Genomic DNA, 15149 nt, shown 5'->3' with positions numbered 1-15149 from the left:
CACACCCCCCACACACCCCCCACACACACACACACCACACACACACCCCACACACACACCCACCCACACACACACACACACACCCCACACACACACCACACACACATGGATGGCTGTCCAGACAACCTGGATATTTTACTCCCAGGTGTTGCCTTGATTGTGCAGGTTAAGGTTTAGGTCCTCTCTCAAAAGAGAATCAAATAAGCAATATGTAACTGGAGAATAATACCATTATATAAGGAATAGAAAACAAAATAAATACAAATATGCCAGGGCGCCTGGGTGGCTCAGTCGATTGGGTGTCTGCCTTCGGCTCAGGTCACGATCCTGGGGTCCTGGGGTTGAGCCCCGTGTTGGGCTCCCTGCTCCGTGGCGAGTCTGCTTCTCCCTCTGCCCTTCACCCTGCTCGTGCTCTCTCTCACTCTCTCTCTCTCTCTCTCAAATAAATAAAATCTTTAAAAAAAATACAAATATGCCCTCCTAACTATTACAAACACCTGAATCAAATTTGAAGTAATGTTTTAAAACTCTCTCCTTTATAGATTTTTAAAAATTTCTCAGATAATAATGTTACTTTTATATTCCATATAGAAATGACTATTTCTCTGTAGCCACAGTAGAGATCAAGTCTTAGAATTAGAATCAAGGGCAAATCCTGCTTGTTGTCTGAGCTGGGAATGTGTCTATTCATCTTTCTTTCTTGGACAGTTGTGCTCCAGAATAAGGTCATCCATTTCTCTTCCCCTGCTCCAGAACCAGTCCATTCATACTCCTATTCATATTTATTTTTTCATTTTATCTACCTGTCAATCTTTCTGAAAGTCTTCCATGTGTCGAGGCCTGATAGTCTTCCTGTCTGTATATGCTCTTCAGAAACACACTCAATTGAGTTTAATATCTAATGTGGCCTCTTAAATCCCTTGGAAAGGTCTTTTCTAGGGTGGAATATTGTTTACACTAACATGCAGTAGAACTGAACCCAGAAAAATTAAGTGTTAATGGGATGGGATGATGAGGTTTAGGATGAGTATTTTTTCCTTGATTTATTTATATTATGTGATGAAAAAGAAACCTTAACCCTATTCAGAATGCTTCTATTTTTAATCCCAAGAATGATAATGACAAAACCCACCTTCTTCTTTTAATACCTCATAAGGATACACTGATCAAAATCAGATGGTTCAAGGACACATCACCAAGTTTCCTCCTATGGCTGTGGTAGATGACTCTTTGAAAGTCTTGAAGAAAAAAAAAATCATCCTGATTCTGTTCTTGGGGTGTGACTTGGGAGACTCAATACATCAGATATTCTGTTGCCAGAATGGACCCAATGGTGATTCTCGAGGGAAATGCTGACTCAGCTCTAAGAATCCCTGACCTTGCCTTTCAGTACTGGGGAGGCGCCTTATAACTACTGAGGTCAAAATTTGTGATCAGCTTCTTAATTTCCATATTAGGGATTAACCTTACCATATAAACCTTTACTTGATTGGTATCTATAACCTGTGGGCCCATATTTAAGCAGCAACTGAGAATAGTAACACTCTAGGCCATCTTTAGAGAACATAGAGCCTCAAAAGTTCAGCTCCTCATCTTCCAATTTCCAGCTTAGATAATTAATATTTATGGAAGATGAAAGATATTTGTCTCCCCCTTTTTCAGCCACTCTGAATTCTTTCTTTCAAGTTGAATGTCTATCAAAGACCTATACTGCCTCAGTCCATCACAGAATTGCTGTGACTGAGTCGGCTTTTTAATATCATGCCTCTAGGTGACAGTTGCTATAAGAAATTGTAATTTTAAGAAATATGGTCAAAGACATTGTCTAATAAAATCTCCTTTATAAAATATCCTTGAGAAACAATTTTTGAATAGCTCTGCTTTGCCCTGGGACCTGGCATGCTATGCATAATAAAAACTGTATCTGATTTTCTCCCCTTGGCTACTAGGAAGCTCAGAGCTAAATACACACATACATACACACAAGTATATGTATACATATGGAAACAAATAAGTTTTTAATGTTCTTTAATTCCAGTTCCTTCTTGAATTTGTTTTATATTCTTTCTTGTTTATGTAAGTGATACGATGTGAACTTTTAAAAATTTCCTAAATTACCTCATAAATAATTCCCTGCAGATGTTCCCTCTTCCTTTTGGGTGTTTCTAATTTGCCTACAAATTGGATTCTGTCTAGCAACCAATGTAGCCAAACTGAGAAAAAAAATTGACAGTTTTTAATACTATTTACAGAGTAAGAATTAAATCACCAGTGCTGAATGCAATTATGGCAAACCTTCCTTCCCTGCAAATTCTCTGTGGCTTGAGAATACCCAGGCTAACTGGTCCTGGAAATAATTGGAATGCAGCTGGATTTTTGTGTTGCAAATAGTTATGCTTCCAGATGCAGGACTGGGCAGTGGGAACTTCTGCAGGTATAACAGCCTAGAAAAAGGACTGTTAGGAGAAAGAACTAACCTTACTAAAGGCCCACCTGGTGCTAGGGTATGTTAGCTTTCTGCTACTGACAGTGATATGCTGGAGGTGGCTCTTACCCACTCACAAGAGCTAACTGTTAAAATTTCAAGAGTTTTGTGAGCCAGCTGATGTTATGTTGATTAAACTAGACCGTGGTAGGAGTACTTATACCACGTAAATTGGCAAATGTCACAAACCAGCCCCTACATCCCCAGAGAGCTGGTTGGTAAACACCTGTCCACCACCATTGTCTGGATTATTACTCAAAATTCGCAAGGAGATAGGCATTTCTGTCCTCATTTTATAAATGAGGAAATAGACCCCCCCCCAAAAAATCTTTAGGCTTTAGGGAGAAATTACAGAGGGGGAAACCATTCTGTAACAGAAACTGCCAAAGCAGGAGTAGGTACAGGTACAGTGTGAACCCTGAGGGCTGTATTCAGAGGGGAAAGATCCTATTCAGAAGAAAGCGATGAGCTAATGTAAGGAGATTGCCAAGCTGAGGTTCAGAAGGCTGTGAAGAGAACAATTTCAGTGAAGGGCTAAGAGACCAAACAAAAAGGCATCCAAGGGGAGTGCAAGTCTCCTTCACCCCTTCCAACTCTCCACTTCTCCCTACCTAGGTTGGAGGAATCACTTTCAAAGGTAAGAAATTCCACCACTGCCACCCTCAAGTAGAAAGGGTTTGCTCAAGCTTGAAGACAAGAATTGGGCTATGTTTCCCAGGAGGTGAAGCTTTCAGAAAAGTTAAAAAGTCAATACACAACAGTATGTTTCTTTTCCTTCAGAGGTACTTCCTATCAAGGACTGGAATGAAAAGGGCTCTCGGCTGTCCCCAGCACCCCTAGACACCTTCCTCCCTTTTGTGGCCCCCTCTTTTATCTTTCAGCAGTTAGATCCAGGGCAAGGGCGTTGGCCCAAAAAAGTCCAATATGGGCCTTAAGTGCCAGCTCAGCTATAGGGCAACCAGGTGAATTTCTAGTTTGTTCTGAATTTAGGTTTGGAGCTAAATAACCAAGTATTACTCTGCCAGGCATTGTCCTGGCATGTTATTTCCCTCAGGAACCTTGAGGGGAGGAGTAACTGTGGTCTGGGCCACGGTAAAGGTTAGCCTGGATCCACGGTACCGCCCATTGTTGTTTTCCCAGAGATGATAGGAATGAAGAGCTTGTATTGTTTACAAGTGACAAAGCCAGATTTTAAACCAGGTGCAATTACTACAGGCCCTGTGCTCTATCCAGGGAGCTATTTCTGTGACACTGGGCTGAGCCAGGAGACTTGGGAGAAACTCTCCTGCTGGGGTCCCATTGGAGAGTCGAACCTCCCTTCTCACATGCTGATCTGTTTTCTGAAAAAGGGAGAAAGAGTGTGAAGGCAGACAAAAGCCCTTGTTTCTATGCATGATATCTTAAGTAATTAATGAGATAATGTATATACATTATTTAGTCAATAACTGCCTCTTGACTGATGGTAGCTAATTTTGCAATATACTACTAAACTATGATTACAATAATGCTTCATCTCCAGGACCAAAATATGAAATTTGAATTATGAGTAGATCAAGGGGCACCTCTTCTACCTCTGCTCAAATATTTTATCTTATTCTAGAGTAATTAAGAAGAAACTGGCACTGGGATTCAAAGAGTCCCCCAGCTGTTCAAAATGTAATGCAAATGATGCTATCTTCAATATTTCCTTGGGATTTCTTGAATTTCTAACTTCGGTTTATAGAGGAAAGCCTTTAGCAGAGACATCTAACTGCTGCCTCTCCTTCTTCTGACATTAAGAAGCCAACTATGGCAGATCCCAATGGGTGCGCCTACCCAACAGCCAGCTCCTTCTTCTGGCTTACAGATTCCTGATCTCACCCATGTAGAGGAAAGCAATATGTGTAGGAAAGACTCCCCAGTTCCAGGGATGAATAGTTATTAGTCTAAACCAAACATAGTAATCCATTCCCCTTTATCACAGGTTGGTTTAGAAGTGTGTATTTCACCAAATTCTGGCCAATGGCATCTTTTTGTTGGCACTACTGAAAAATTGGACAGAAACGTATGCAAGAGAAACTTCTTTCTTTTTTTGCCTGTGAAACAGTAGCTGCCATCTTAGCACCACAAAAAAAGGCCAAGAAGATAATGGAAAAGCTGATCCCAAGTCCTGACATTGTTAAATCAAAGAACTAACCCTGAATTATCTACCTCAAGGCTTATTATCATATGAGAGAAAAATAAATCCTATTATTTAAACCCTTTGTAGGCATCTGCTCTACAACTTGCAACCCAAATCATCCTAACCCCCAATATACCTTATTATTTTACAAACTTACCCCAAAATCCCCGTGAACTGGTGGCAAGAAAATCCCATTGAAGGAACAGTGAGAGTAAGGGCAGTAACTGGTGTTGAAGAGTTGAAGAATGCTTTGCCGGCATTGTTGATAGTTTCCAGTGCCCTGAATTTGAAACTGATCGAATGGAAGAGTCATCTCAAATCTCTTGGTGCAGGGGCTACTGTAGAGATCACTTACATTCATTACTGTCTCGTATCCAGGGTGAAAGCATGGGTCCCTGAGGATTCCGTTTGTACCCTGAATGGAAAAATCACTTGAAGACATCATGTGCAAACGTGTTGGATACAAAAAGCACCACTCTGACTTCCTTAATGTGTAGGAATTTTGTAATAGCTTTGGCATCAATATGCCCCTGCCATGCCTTTTTCACCCTTGGGAACAGTCAGATTTGTATAATAGCCACCAGAAATGGTATCAGATGTGAATCAACTTTCGCTATTCATAGAAAGCTAATAGAGCTTAAGCTGGCAGAAATGCCATTAGTTTGGAATGTCCACTAGTGCTTAGTACTATGAAATGAAATGAAATACATAGGTCAGGGGCGCCTGGGTGGCTCAGATGGTTAAGCGTCTGCCTTCGGCTCAGGTCATGATCCCAGGGTCCTGGGATCGAGTCCCGCATCGGGCTCCCTGCTCCTTGGGAGCCTGTTTCTCCCTCTGCTTCTCTCTCTCTCTGTCTCTCATGAATAAATAAATAAAATCTTTAAAAAAAAAAAAAAGAAATACATAGGTCAGAAGCAGATTCACAAGGAACACTCAAGGCTCTCACAAGTCTGAGCCGGGGGTAGTTCTCCAGGAGGAGACTGCCCATACCCCAACCCCACCTCCAAGCAAAAAATCAGAAGCAACATGCCTTGAAAGTGCCAAGTATCAAAATGATTTTTAACCCACAACCTAATATGTTCAAGAGAAGAAAGGGGGCTGCTGTGGCTAAAAGGCTTCATGGAGCCTTGGGGCTCAGTAAGCATCTCTCAGCATCGCCTACTCCAGTGGGGGTCACCTACTGACAGTGCTTCTGAGAACCAGAGCAGGAACTTCGGAGGAGAGCAGAGAACTGGTTGTCCTTTCAGTGGAGACAGGGAACAGCTGGATGTGACAGCCTTCCTCTGTGTGTGTTTGTCAGGGTGTGCCTGGTGCTCACATGATTTTGAGTGTGTTTAACTTTTCTTATCTTCAGAAGACAAAAAGCATCTGGGGACAAGACATGAAGTGTTGATGGATAAACTCTGCATTTTCCCTGAGTGTTTTCTCCTCCCCTCCAGGTTGCTTCTAACAACCCTGTTTTCTGCAGTTGTAGGAAATGGAGACTAAAAAGTGCTAAAGAGCTTATAAATTACACACCCATCCCAACAATACTCGAGCATGTAATTTTCACTGTCAAGCCCACAGGGGTGAGAAATTATTTGCAAGAAAGGATTTGAGTCGTGTCCTTGGAGACAGTGCAGTACACAAACACAGGAGGTGATGTCTGGATGGGACAATTCACAGGGGTTGACCAGATGTAGTTAGATATCCTGCTTATAAAGGTTTGGAAAGTACAGTAACCAAGTTCAGACCAATTACTGAAGTAGAAAGAGACAATAACAGGATGTGGGGGCTGGTGGCCCAGATATGGGGAGGATGGGTCTGGATTCAGTTATACTTGCCTGAATGTCCTTGGCCAGTTTCTGCCTGAGGGCTTGATCCTTCCCATAGCACAAGAAGCTGTGCGTGTACACGCTGTAGTCCCTGCCATAAAGGCGGAAGTGCAGAGTGTTGCTTGGAGACTCGATCTTCTTGTTTGGGGGCACAAAAGTGATTTGTGTAGAGGCTCCCCCAAGGTCTAAAGCCCCGTAGGTTTCAAGATCACTGTCTTCATTTGGCTTCAGGTTGAGCCAACTCACTTTCTGAAAGAGAGTACAGTCACCAGTGGTAGCTGTCTCTGGACACCCGCTTCACACTATATCTTGGACTCAGGGACTTGCTAAGGTGAAGGAAGGGGGGCATAAGGTGACACAAAGCTCACTGGATGCTCCTGAGTCTGCATCAGATCAACAAGAAACATCAGATCAGCAGGAAAAGAGGGGCTTCAAAGATAGAGCTCAGACTGCAGCAACACAGAATTGGCATAGCCACTGTTTACAAACAAGGAGTCTGGGCTAAAAAGACTCAAGTTCAAATCTCCACTCATTCGCTCAATAGCCATGTCACCCTGAGCAGATAACTACCTTCTCTAGGCCTCAATCTGAGACTTGAAAATGAGAGAATCCCTCATGTAGTTGTCCTGAAGATGAAATCAGACAGTAATGAAAAGTGCTTAGCACAGCACAAGACACATAGCACTAGGCAAATATTAGCTATTTTTTTGTTGTTAGTTTTTTCCCTAAGATTTTATTTATTTATTTGACTGAGAGAGAGAGAGAGGGCATGAACAGGGAGCATGGCGGGCAGAGGGAGACGCAGACTCCCCACTGAGCAGGAAGCCCGATGCAGTGCCTGATCCCGGGACCATGACCCGAGCTGAAGGCAGACGCTTACCTGACTGAGCCACCCAGGTGCCCCTTAAAAGAAAGGAAACTTTATAAAAGGCCTGTCAGATATCCCCCTCCCCTCTCATTCCTTTGCTCCTTTCTACTCCTTCCCCCTACCAGGTAACCAATCTCTTTAGTATGGTTTCTCCTTCCTGTGTTTCTTTTTGCAAAAATGAGTAAGATACATATATATTTTCTTTCCTCCCCCCCTTCTTTCTTACATGATAGATTTTTAATTTCCTCTATGTCTCCCTAAGGCGAAGATATGACTTCCTTCTTCTCCAATAAGAAAAGTTCTTGTAATAAAGTTCTTGCAAATGTGGGGATAAATTAATTTGTCCATTCATCCAACATTCATTCTGGCTACAGATCCAAATACTGCCTGAGACAGCAATGGCATTGATCCCCAGGGAGCCAGCTCCCTCCCTGGGTGCTTCGAGATAATCACCTGCGTGAATTTGCCCAGCAGATAGTTGATAGTAATCCAGCCGTAGGCGCCCTCCTCTTGGCCGGTGATGATTCTGGCACCCTGGAAATCAAAGTGGTAATTGCTGAGGCTCCTCGCCACCGCAGCCAGGACCTTGTCTGCCAACTGTTCATTTTCTATCCTGCACAAAGGAAGAGCTGCATTTACCAGTTTCGTTTGAATAACTACAAGTACTCAGCTTCCAGCAGTTCTCCTAGCAAGCAAATCATAACTCCCTGGAATAAACAGAGACGTGGAGATTCCCACACATGGCTGTCTGAGGAGCCCTCCTTTTGGGTGAGGCAGAACTAGTCTTTTGGCCCTCTTCTCCAAGTCCAAATCCTTCCAGTCCCTACATAGGCTGCTCTTCCTAAAATACCATTTTTGTTGTTGCTCCCTGGCTCCAAAATATTATCTAAGTAATGTTCATTTTTGTGGTGGTGGTGGCTGGATGTTATTTAATCATCACACCTAGAGATGATGCATGCTACACCTAGAGATGACAAATGCTACATTAGCCATCACTGGTGGCTTCCAGCTGGTTCCAGAGTCAGGCTCTGCTTGAGGTTTCTAATTATGGCTGTAGCAGATACCAGGTGGCAAGTGTCCTGGGACAGATACCCAACTTCCACTGGGGGGCCAGACTGGGAAAAAAATCTTCCTCATATTGTATCTCAGTTATTGGGTCTGTCTGAGATGCTGAGACCTAAAGAAGGAATCTTCCAGGGTTGTCCTAGTGAATATGGGATGCAATTACTTCCAACATTGAGAGCCTCCGGGTCAGAGGATGCTGTCTTCCAACCAGCGTTGAACCCTCTCACCACTCATCTGAATAGCTTCACACCCTACCCCTGGCTTCCCTATCCCCAGTTTTCTTCCCCATCCCCTACCCCCAATCCACCTCTCTCCCAGTGTGACCATTTGTGTACCATCCTATAAGAGCTTCCCATTAGCCCTCAGATGAACACCAAATTCCCAGCGTGGCACACAAAGCACTTTGTGAGCTGGACCCTGCCTCTTCCGAATTCCACTCAGAATCCTGGCTCTACCACTTTACCAGGCATGTGACTGACCTTGGGGTGACGTACTCAACATTTGTAAGCCACGGCTTCCTTATCTGGTTAATAAAAGTTAATAATAACTCTTCATAGAATTATGATGACTAAAGCACAGTGCTAACAACATAGTAAGGGCTCAACAAATACAAGCTGCTTCATCATTTTATTATTTTTTTTTTAGTATATGTAGCCTATGTTCTATTCATGCAGAACTATTTATAGTCCTCTGAGTATGCCCTGGTCTCTCACTCAACCCTACCTTTGCACATCTATTAGAACACAAGCTTCAGGAAGGCAGGGACTTTGTCCTCTTCACTCTGTATCCCCAGCACTTGGAACAGTGTCTGCCACATAACAGATGTGGAAGAAACATAGGTAATGGAATGCATGACGTCTTCTCTGCCTCTAATATGTCCTTCCTCCACCCTCCAACTCCTTTGTGATTCAGCTCATATGTTCTCTCCCCCCATTCTGGGCAGGGCCAAGTATGCTCCCATAGCAGCCCTGAGCACTCCTCTGTTAAAGAATTGATGGCCTGTATTGAAACTCTGATCTCCTTGAGAGCTGAGTCACCTACTTTCATGTCCTAGGACGGAGTAGGCAGTCAATACAAGCTGAATGAATGAATGAACAAAGAAACAAATTATGCACACAGGTACTAAGTGGTGACCAGTGAAGATGTGCTAGTTGTGATTAGTTGTGTCTTGGGACATCTGTGGGTCTCCTCTGGTCTTTCTCCTCCCAGATACTGGATGGCTAAATTGGTAGCCTCAAATCCCAGAGTACATAGGCTCAACATTTCTCTTTGTGCCCCTTCCCCCTTGAATTCTCTGTGGGGAGATGGGCAAGAAGACTTTTTTTTTAATATACTTAAACTCCCACCATTACACATACCAAATGTTTGGGAGTTTTACCCACTTACTGAGATTTTCTTTCTGAAGTGTGGACCGTTAGGATGTTTAGACTGTGGGGTGTTAGGGAAGCGTGGTGCTATCCCGTAACTTCAAAGGCTCTCACTACCCAACCTAACCCCCAGCCACTCTGTGTGTCCACATGCTGCTGTACCTGAGCAAGCGCATGCCTGCCGTAGCTCCCAGGTAAACAGGGGTCTCTTGGTGCTGGGACTTTGGAACCACTTGAGTGGCTCTTATCATGCATGCAGTCAGATAAATGTCTATTTCGCTTAATTTTTGAGCATATCTTGAGATTCCAGGACCTATGGAAAGATGTAGAAGCAGATGACAATCTTTTTTAAAAGTACAGGACACACCTGGACAATATTAGAGCAAAATACTGGTGTTTTCTGAGAAAAATCAAAGAAGACAATTTCTTGATGTGATATAGATTAGGTTGCTATACTTAGAGGGTAACTCTCTGAACCTGGCCTTGGTAGGATCTATTTTCAGACCTCAGGCTGGGTCTGTCCACCGTTCAATAATTTTGCCGCTGGATGGCGCAATTTTCACATTTAATTGCATAACCTCCCTAACAGGTTCTCTCACATTTTAAGGGGGATAACTAGAATTTAAATAAAAAATTGAATTAAAAAAATTAAATGGGGATCTTATAGTTACCCTATATATCTGCTTTTTCATGTTTCTTCTACAAAACTGTAACTAACACCACTAATTCCTAGAAGACCTAAAAGGAGAAATAAGAAATTTAGAACAGAAATTAAAATAAGCACCAGGCACACTGAAGAAACAGTAACTGCTGCTAACTAGCTATGTGATCATGGCCAGTCCCCTGAAATTTCTGAAGTGGAGTTTCTTCCTTTGTTAGAATAAACAGGTATAGAATCTGTGTCTCCTTAGCAATTTGAACCCCAGTTCCATCACTTACTAGCTCAAGTAACCTTAACGAGTGGCATAACCTCCCTCTACATCAGTGCCCTCATTTTTAAAAAATGGGAATAGTAAGACATACTTCCCAGGGAGACTGTGAAGATGAAATCATGTATTTTCAGTACTTGGTGCATGGCCCACAGATGTGTCATGTTGACGGGAGCCACTATGACTCGACGACTTTTACATTTGTTTCTTCTTCAAGGGCTCCATCGTTCAGGACTGATTTCAATATTATTTTACAGTGACAATAAAATAACAGGAGCAGCGGCTCCACTATGTTCTTCACTGAACTTCCTTTTTCTCATGTGTTCCCCCACCTGCCATACATGTTCTCACATATGTTCCTCTCATGCCCCACTGTCTCCCTCCCCTTTTCCTTCATCTTACCTCTCAGCTTGCACTCTGTTATCTGATGCACCACCCCTGTGTCATTCTCCTTTTCTGCTGGCCACTTATAGATGTACAAACTTGTGTGAGAAGAGCCTGCGTCGAGCACAATCCCGTACTGAGGGTAAAACAACAAATCAAGAACTTATCAGGATTACATTATGCTTCGCCATACTCAGCTTGCAACAGAAAGGAAACAAAGACAAGAGTCTTCAAAAACATGAGGAGACGTATTTTAATTCAAGAGGAACGTGTGGAGAGAGGAGTTGCCTGGTGTCGCCCTGATCACAAGAACTACAGGACACCAATCCCTCTAGAATAGTGGCTCTTCGTGCTGGCAGCACGTTAGAAATAGCCAGGCCTTACCCACAGCGGGGCTTGAGCCTCACTACTGATTAGAAGCTTCTCAGGTGATTCTGATGGGCAGCCAGGAATCAGAACCAGATGCTGAAGCAGCTGAGACAACATGGAGGGAATAGAAAGCCATGAATGCGGTAGTTCCCAAACTTGGGTGCACACTGGAATCGTCAGAATCACCTGGAGAGCCCCCAAAGCTAGAGATGCCTGTGTTCTGCCAGATACGGGATTTAATTGGTCTGGTATGTGGCCTGGACTAGAAGAGAGACATGGAAAATACTAAGCATGCTTGCTTTTTCCTTATGAATGTAACTAATTATTGTATTGAATAAATTTTAAAAGATATGTATTTTCATGGTCAGGGCTCTTATGACTGGAGGGGGGATGAAAGGAAGAATAAAGGAAAAAAGAAGGTGGGAAGAAAGAAGGGGAAAGACAGTATGAGAAAGAACTCATTGGTCAGAGGGGAAAGGGGAAAGAACCAAGTCCCCACAACACATTTCACGAGAACATTAAATGTACCAGGCTTTTCATGAGAATTATCTGATTTAACCCTCAGAACAGTGCTGTAGGGTAGGTACTCTGTTCATCCCTGCTATATAGGTGAGAAATTAAAGTACAAAGAGGTTAAGTAGTTTACTCAAGATACACCGCTAATAAGTGACAGAGCCTGGATTTGGATCAGAGTCAGACCCAAGACCTTATGCTCCATATACCAAGGGCAGAACAATCATTTTTAAAGACTTTTAATGAGGGATAACTACAGCAAAGTGCATCCCAGTGAATTTTTGCATATGTGCACGCCCATATACACCACACCACCAAGATCAAGATCAAGATTCAGAACATTTTCTACTGCCCCTCTCAGTTCCTCCTGAGGGTAACCATTGTCTTGATTTCTATCACCACGGCTGAGTTGTGCCTATCTTTGAGCTGCAAAAAGGGACTCACACAGTGTGCCTCCTTTATGTCTAGCTTCTTTTGCTCTACCCTATCTCTTAGATGCCTCCAGACTGTGTGCAGCCATAGTTCATCCCTTTTTGTTGCTGTAGAATATTTCCTATTTTATTATATGCACTGTATTTTTATCCATTCTACTCTTGATGGACATTTGAGTTGCTTCCAGTTTGGGACTCTTGGGAATATAGTCACCAGGAACATCCTTGCACATGTCATTCTGTGGATATAAGCTCTCACTTATTTTGGGTATTTACCTAGGAGTAGACTGCCGAATGCCCCTTTTGATCATTTGATGTTCATCTTTGGTTACATCCCTAAGTTTAAACAGGAAAAATGCCATGGTTGAGTAACAAGTGTCTGCCATGGGCTTGTGAGGAGAGCATGATGGTACCTGTACTTTAACTTATCATCCCTCTACTAGACAGAAACATGGAGGAAAGTAAACGGGGAAGCAGAAGGAAGAGAAAAAGGAGGCACGTCTAAAATGTGAGCCAACCACTCTTCACCACACTTCACTGCTGTGGACCTCAAAGTGCCATCTGCCTCTTGATAATACTTAACTCAGCAGTTGTTTTATATATATCCTTCCATACTGTCTTACCACCTGGTAAGAACCTAAGAACTTCCAGGGAGGAAAGAAGACAAGAATGAGGATTCAAGAGACCTCCCTGGACCACTGGCAATAGCTGAAAGCTGAGTCTGCTGAGGTGTCAAGCTTTCTTCTGTTTCTCCAGATTAGGAGAGTATCAGTGTGCAGCAGAGGGCAGATCCTTGGCCTTCTGTAACCTCATGTCCTCGGCCTAGCTAGGCACAGCAGGACTCCCTATGGCAATGAGCATTATGACCTTAAAAAGAAAAGGCCTGTATACTTGGCGAGAAAGTAAGCTGGACGGACTCCTCTGCAAACAGGCTTGCAGTGAGAGGAAACCAGGAACTGACTTAGGTAGTGACTATCGCAGGCCCGTTGGGGAATGCCTGGGGTCTGGAGCCTTTGGAACCATGGGCAGCCTCCTGGGGTGGAGAGAGAGGCTCAGGGGTTACACAGCAGAAATTCTGTTGTTCCCTAGCAGGGTCAGTGAATTCTTCCTGCCAGAAAATGTTCCAACCACAGTGGCCTATGATAAAATCTGAGACAGCAGCAGCAAGCAGCCTTTATCTGGGATCAAGACATTCTAGTCTGTCTTTGTTGACATGAAAGCCACTCTTCCCTCAGAGCAAAGGAATCAGACTTGCTTCTACCAGCCTGTTTCTCGAAGGCCTTACACAGTGAGGTGGTTGCGAAATGAAAGTTTCGCTCCATTTGGTTTGGCAAGTGTTTGAGGGGGAGGCAGTGTATACTGTAACCCAGGAACTGAGGGCACCATTTGGTTTGGCAAGTGTTTGAGGGGGAGGCAGTGTATACTGTAACCCAGGAACTGAGGGCACTCCACCTTGTGTATACAGCAGGCTGGAATGCTAACCTGCCCAAATGTGCCAAATATTTTTTCTCTTCGGAAATGGTTTACAGCTTGAGGGGCAGATAAAAGCTTGATTGTGTGAAAATTCTGTTTGAGCATTTTGGAAGTTTGCCTTTCATTGTTACAAAACTGTCAGCATATTTACTCATTTTCATAGCTGGCCCATCATAGAGCTATAAGTTCATTCCATGTAATCTTCTTATTTGAGAGCTGAAAGATTGTGTCCAGTATAGTTCAAGGATCTAACTGAAGGTACAGATGGTGAAAGCCTTCAAAGACCCATCTAGAGCCCGGGTAGCCACCATCTTTTGTTCCTTTTCACCATACCAGCATTTTCCAATCATGTTCCAGAGAACACTAAGCCTGCAAGGATCTAGGCAAATAAGCCTTCCCAGGAGTTTGGGGGATGCTGAGTGCGCTCACTCTCTCGACCCCTCTCTCTCTCTCTCTCTCTCTCTCTCTCCTGGGCTCACAAACCCATTAGGTAGTGAATGCTTCCGAGAGTCTGGCAGTGGAGAAACTTGCCTTTGTTTGAGCCAGCATTCCCCAGACTCCATGACAACAGAATTCTGTTTAAAATAAAAATCTCTACCCAACAGAAATGCTTTGACCAATGCTGTGCTTTGCATCATGCTATCACTCCTATCCAGTGTTTCTCTGTAGCTCATATTTAAAACACTTCTAAAAGCCCCTGTGAGTACATTCTTCACATTAAAGAAAAATCAAAGATGTGTAGTGATGAAGAGATAAGACATTCCCCTAATATTATTTCAATATTACTTTCTATTTTAAGACTACTAAAAATTTACTAAATAGCATCTATAAAATGAAGGGGAAAGGGAAAAAAAGGCATTTAAGATCCTACCAACTAGGCATCACTGTTATTTTAATTTATCTCCTTCCAGTCTTTCCTAAATAAATTTTTATATGGCTGCCATCTTACTGTGTATATACAACTTTATCCTAAGCTAGTTTTTGATCATGCACATGATTTTAGCAATCATAACTGATCTTCATAAGCTATGGTTGAGTGAACAGAAGCAGTGTTCCAGGAAAAGGAACAATAAAAATGACCTTGCTTGGTTCATGGAGACACCAATGTAGGGCCTTTGGTGCAGACCTGGAGATGTGGGTGGTCACAGACCCTGAGCTCACAGAGACTGGAGGCCATGGGGAAGTGGGCTAAGACTCTCCTTAAGATGGAAGTAATTCTAGGGGTGCCTGGGTGGCTCAGTCGTTGCGTGTCTGCCTTTGGCTCAGGTCGTGGTCCCAGGGTCCTGGGAT

The 15149-nt window shown here is 43.2% G+C and overlaps 1 protein-coding gene across 2 annotated transcripts in view; it reads right to left on the bottom strand.

The window, feature by feature from the left end:
• The window catches only part of ENTPD1 (ectonucleoside triphosphate diphosphohydrolase 1), a 93999-nt gene that overhangs the window by 14126 nt on the left and 64724 nt on the right, over positions 1-15149 (bottom strand). The window contains exons 3-7 of one of the 2 annotated variants that reach the window (XM_021699785.1): positions 11092-11209; positions 9923-10073; positions 7782-7941; positions 6470-6709; positions 4804-4941 (exon numbers count right to left, since the gene is read on the bottom strand). In XM_021699785.1, the coding sequence (XP_021555460.1) occupies positions 4804-4941; positions 6470-6709; positions 7782-7941; positions 9923-10073; positions 11092-11209 (807 nt within the window). Of the gene's footprint in view, positions 1-4803; positions 5062-5714; positions 5718-6469; positions 6710-7781; positions 7942-9922; positions 10074-11091; positions 11210-15149 lie in introns of those variants that run through there. The other variant, XM_021699784.1, reaches the window with a different exon arrangement.

The sequence above is a fragment of the Neomonachus schauinslandi genome, chromosome 6 (assembly GCF_002201575.2).
Source record: "Neomonachus schauinslandi chromosome 6, ASM220157v2, whole genome shotgun sequence".
Lineage (NCBI taxonomy): Eukaryota > Metazoa > Chordata > Mammalia > Carnivora > Phocidae > Neomonachus > Neomonachus schauinslandi.
The sequence above is the reverse complement of the archived record's forward strand: the minus strand, read 5'-3'. Positions and strand labels throughout refer to the sequence as shown.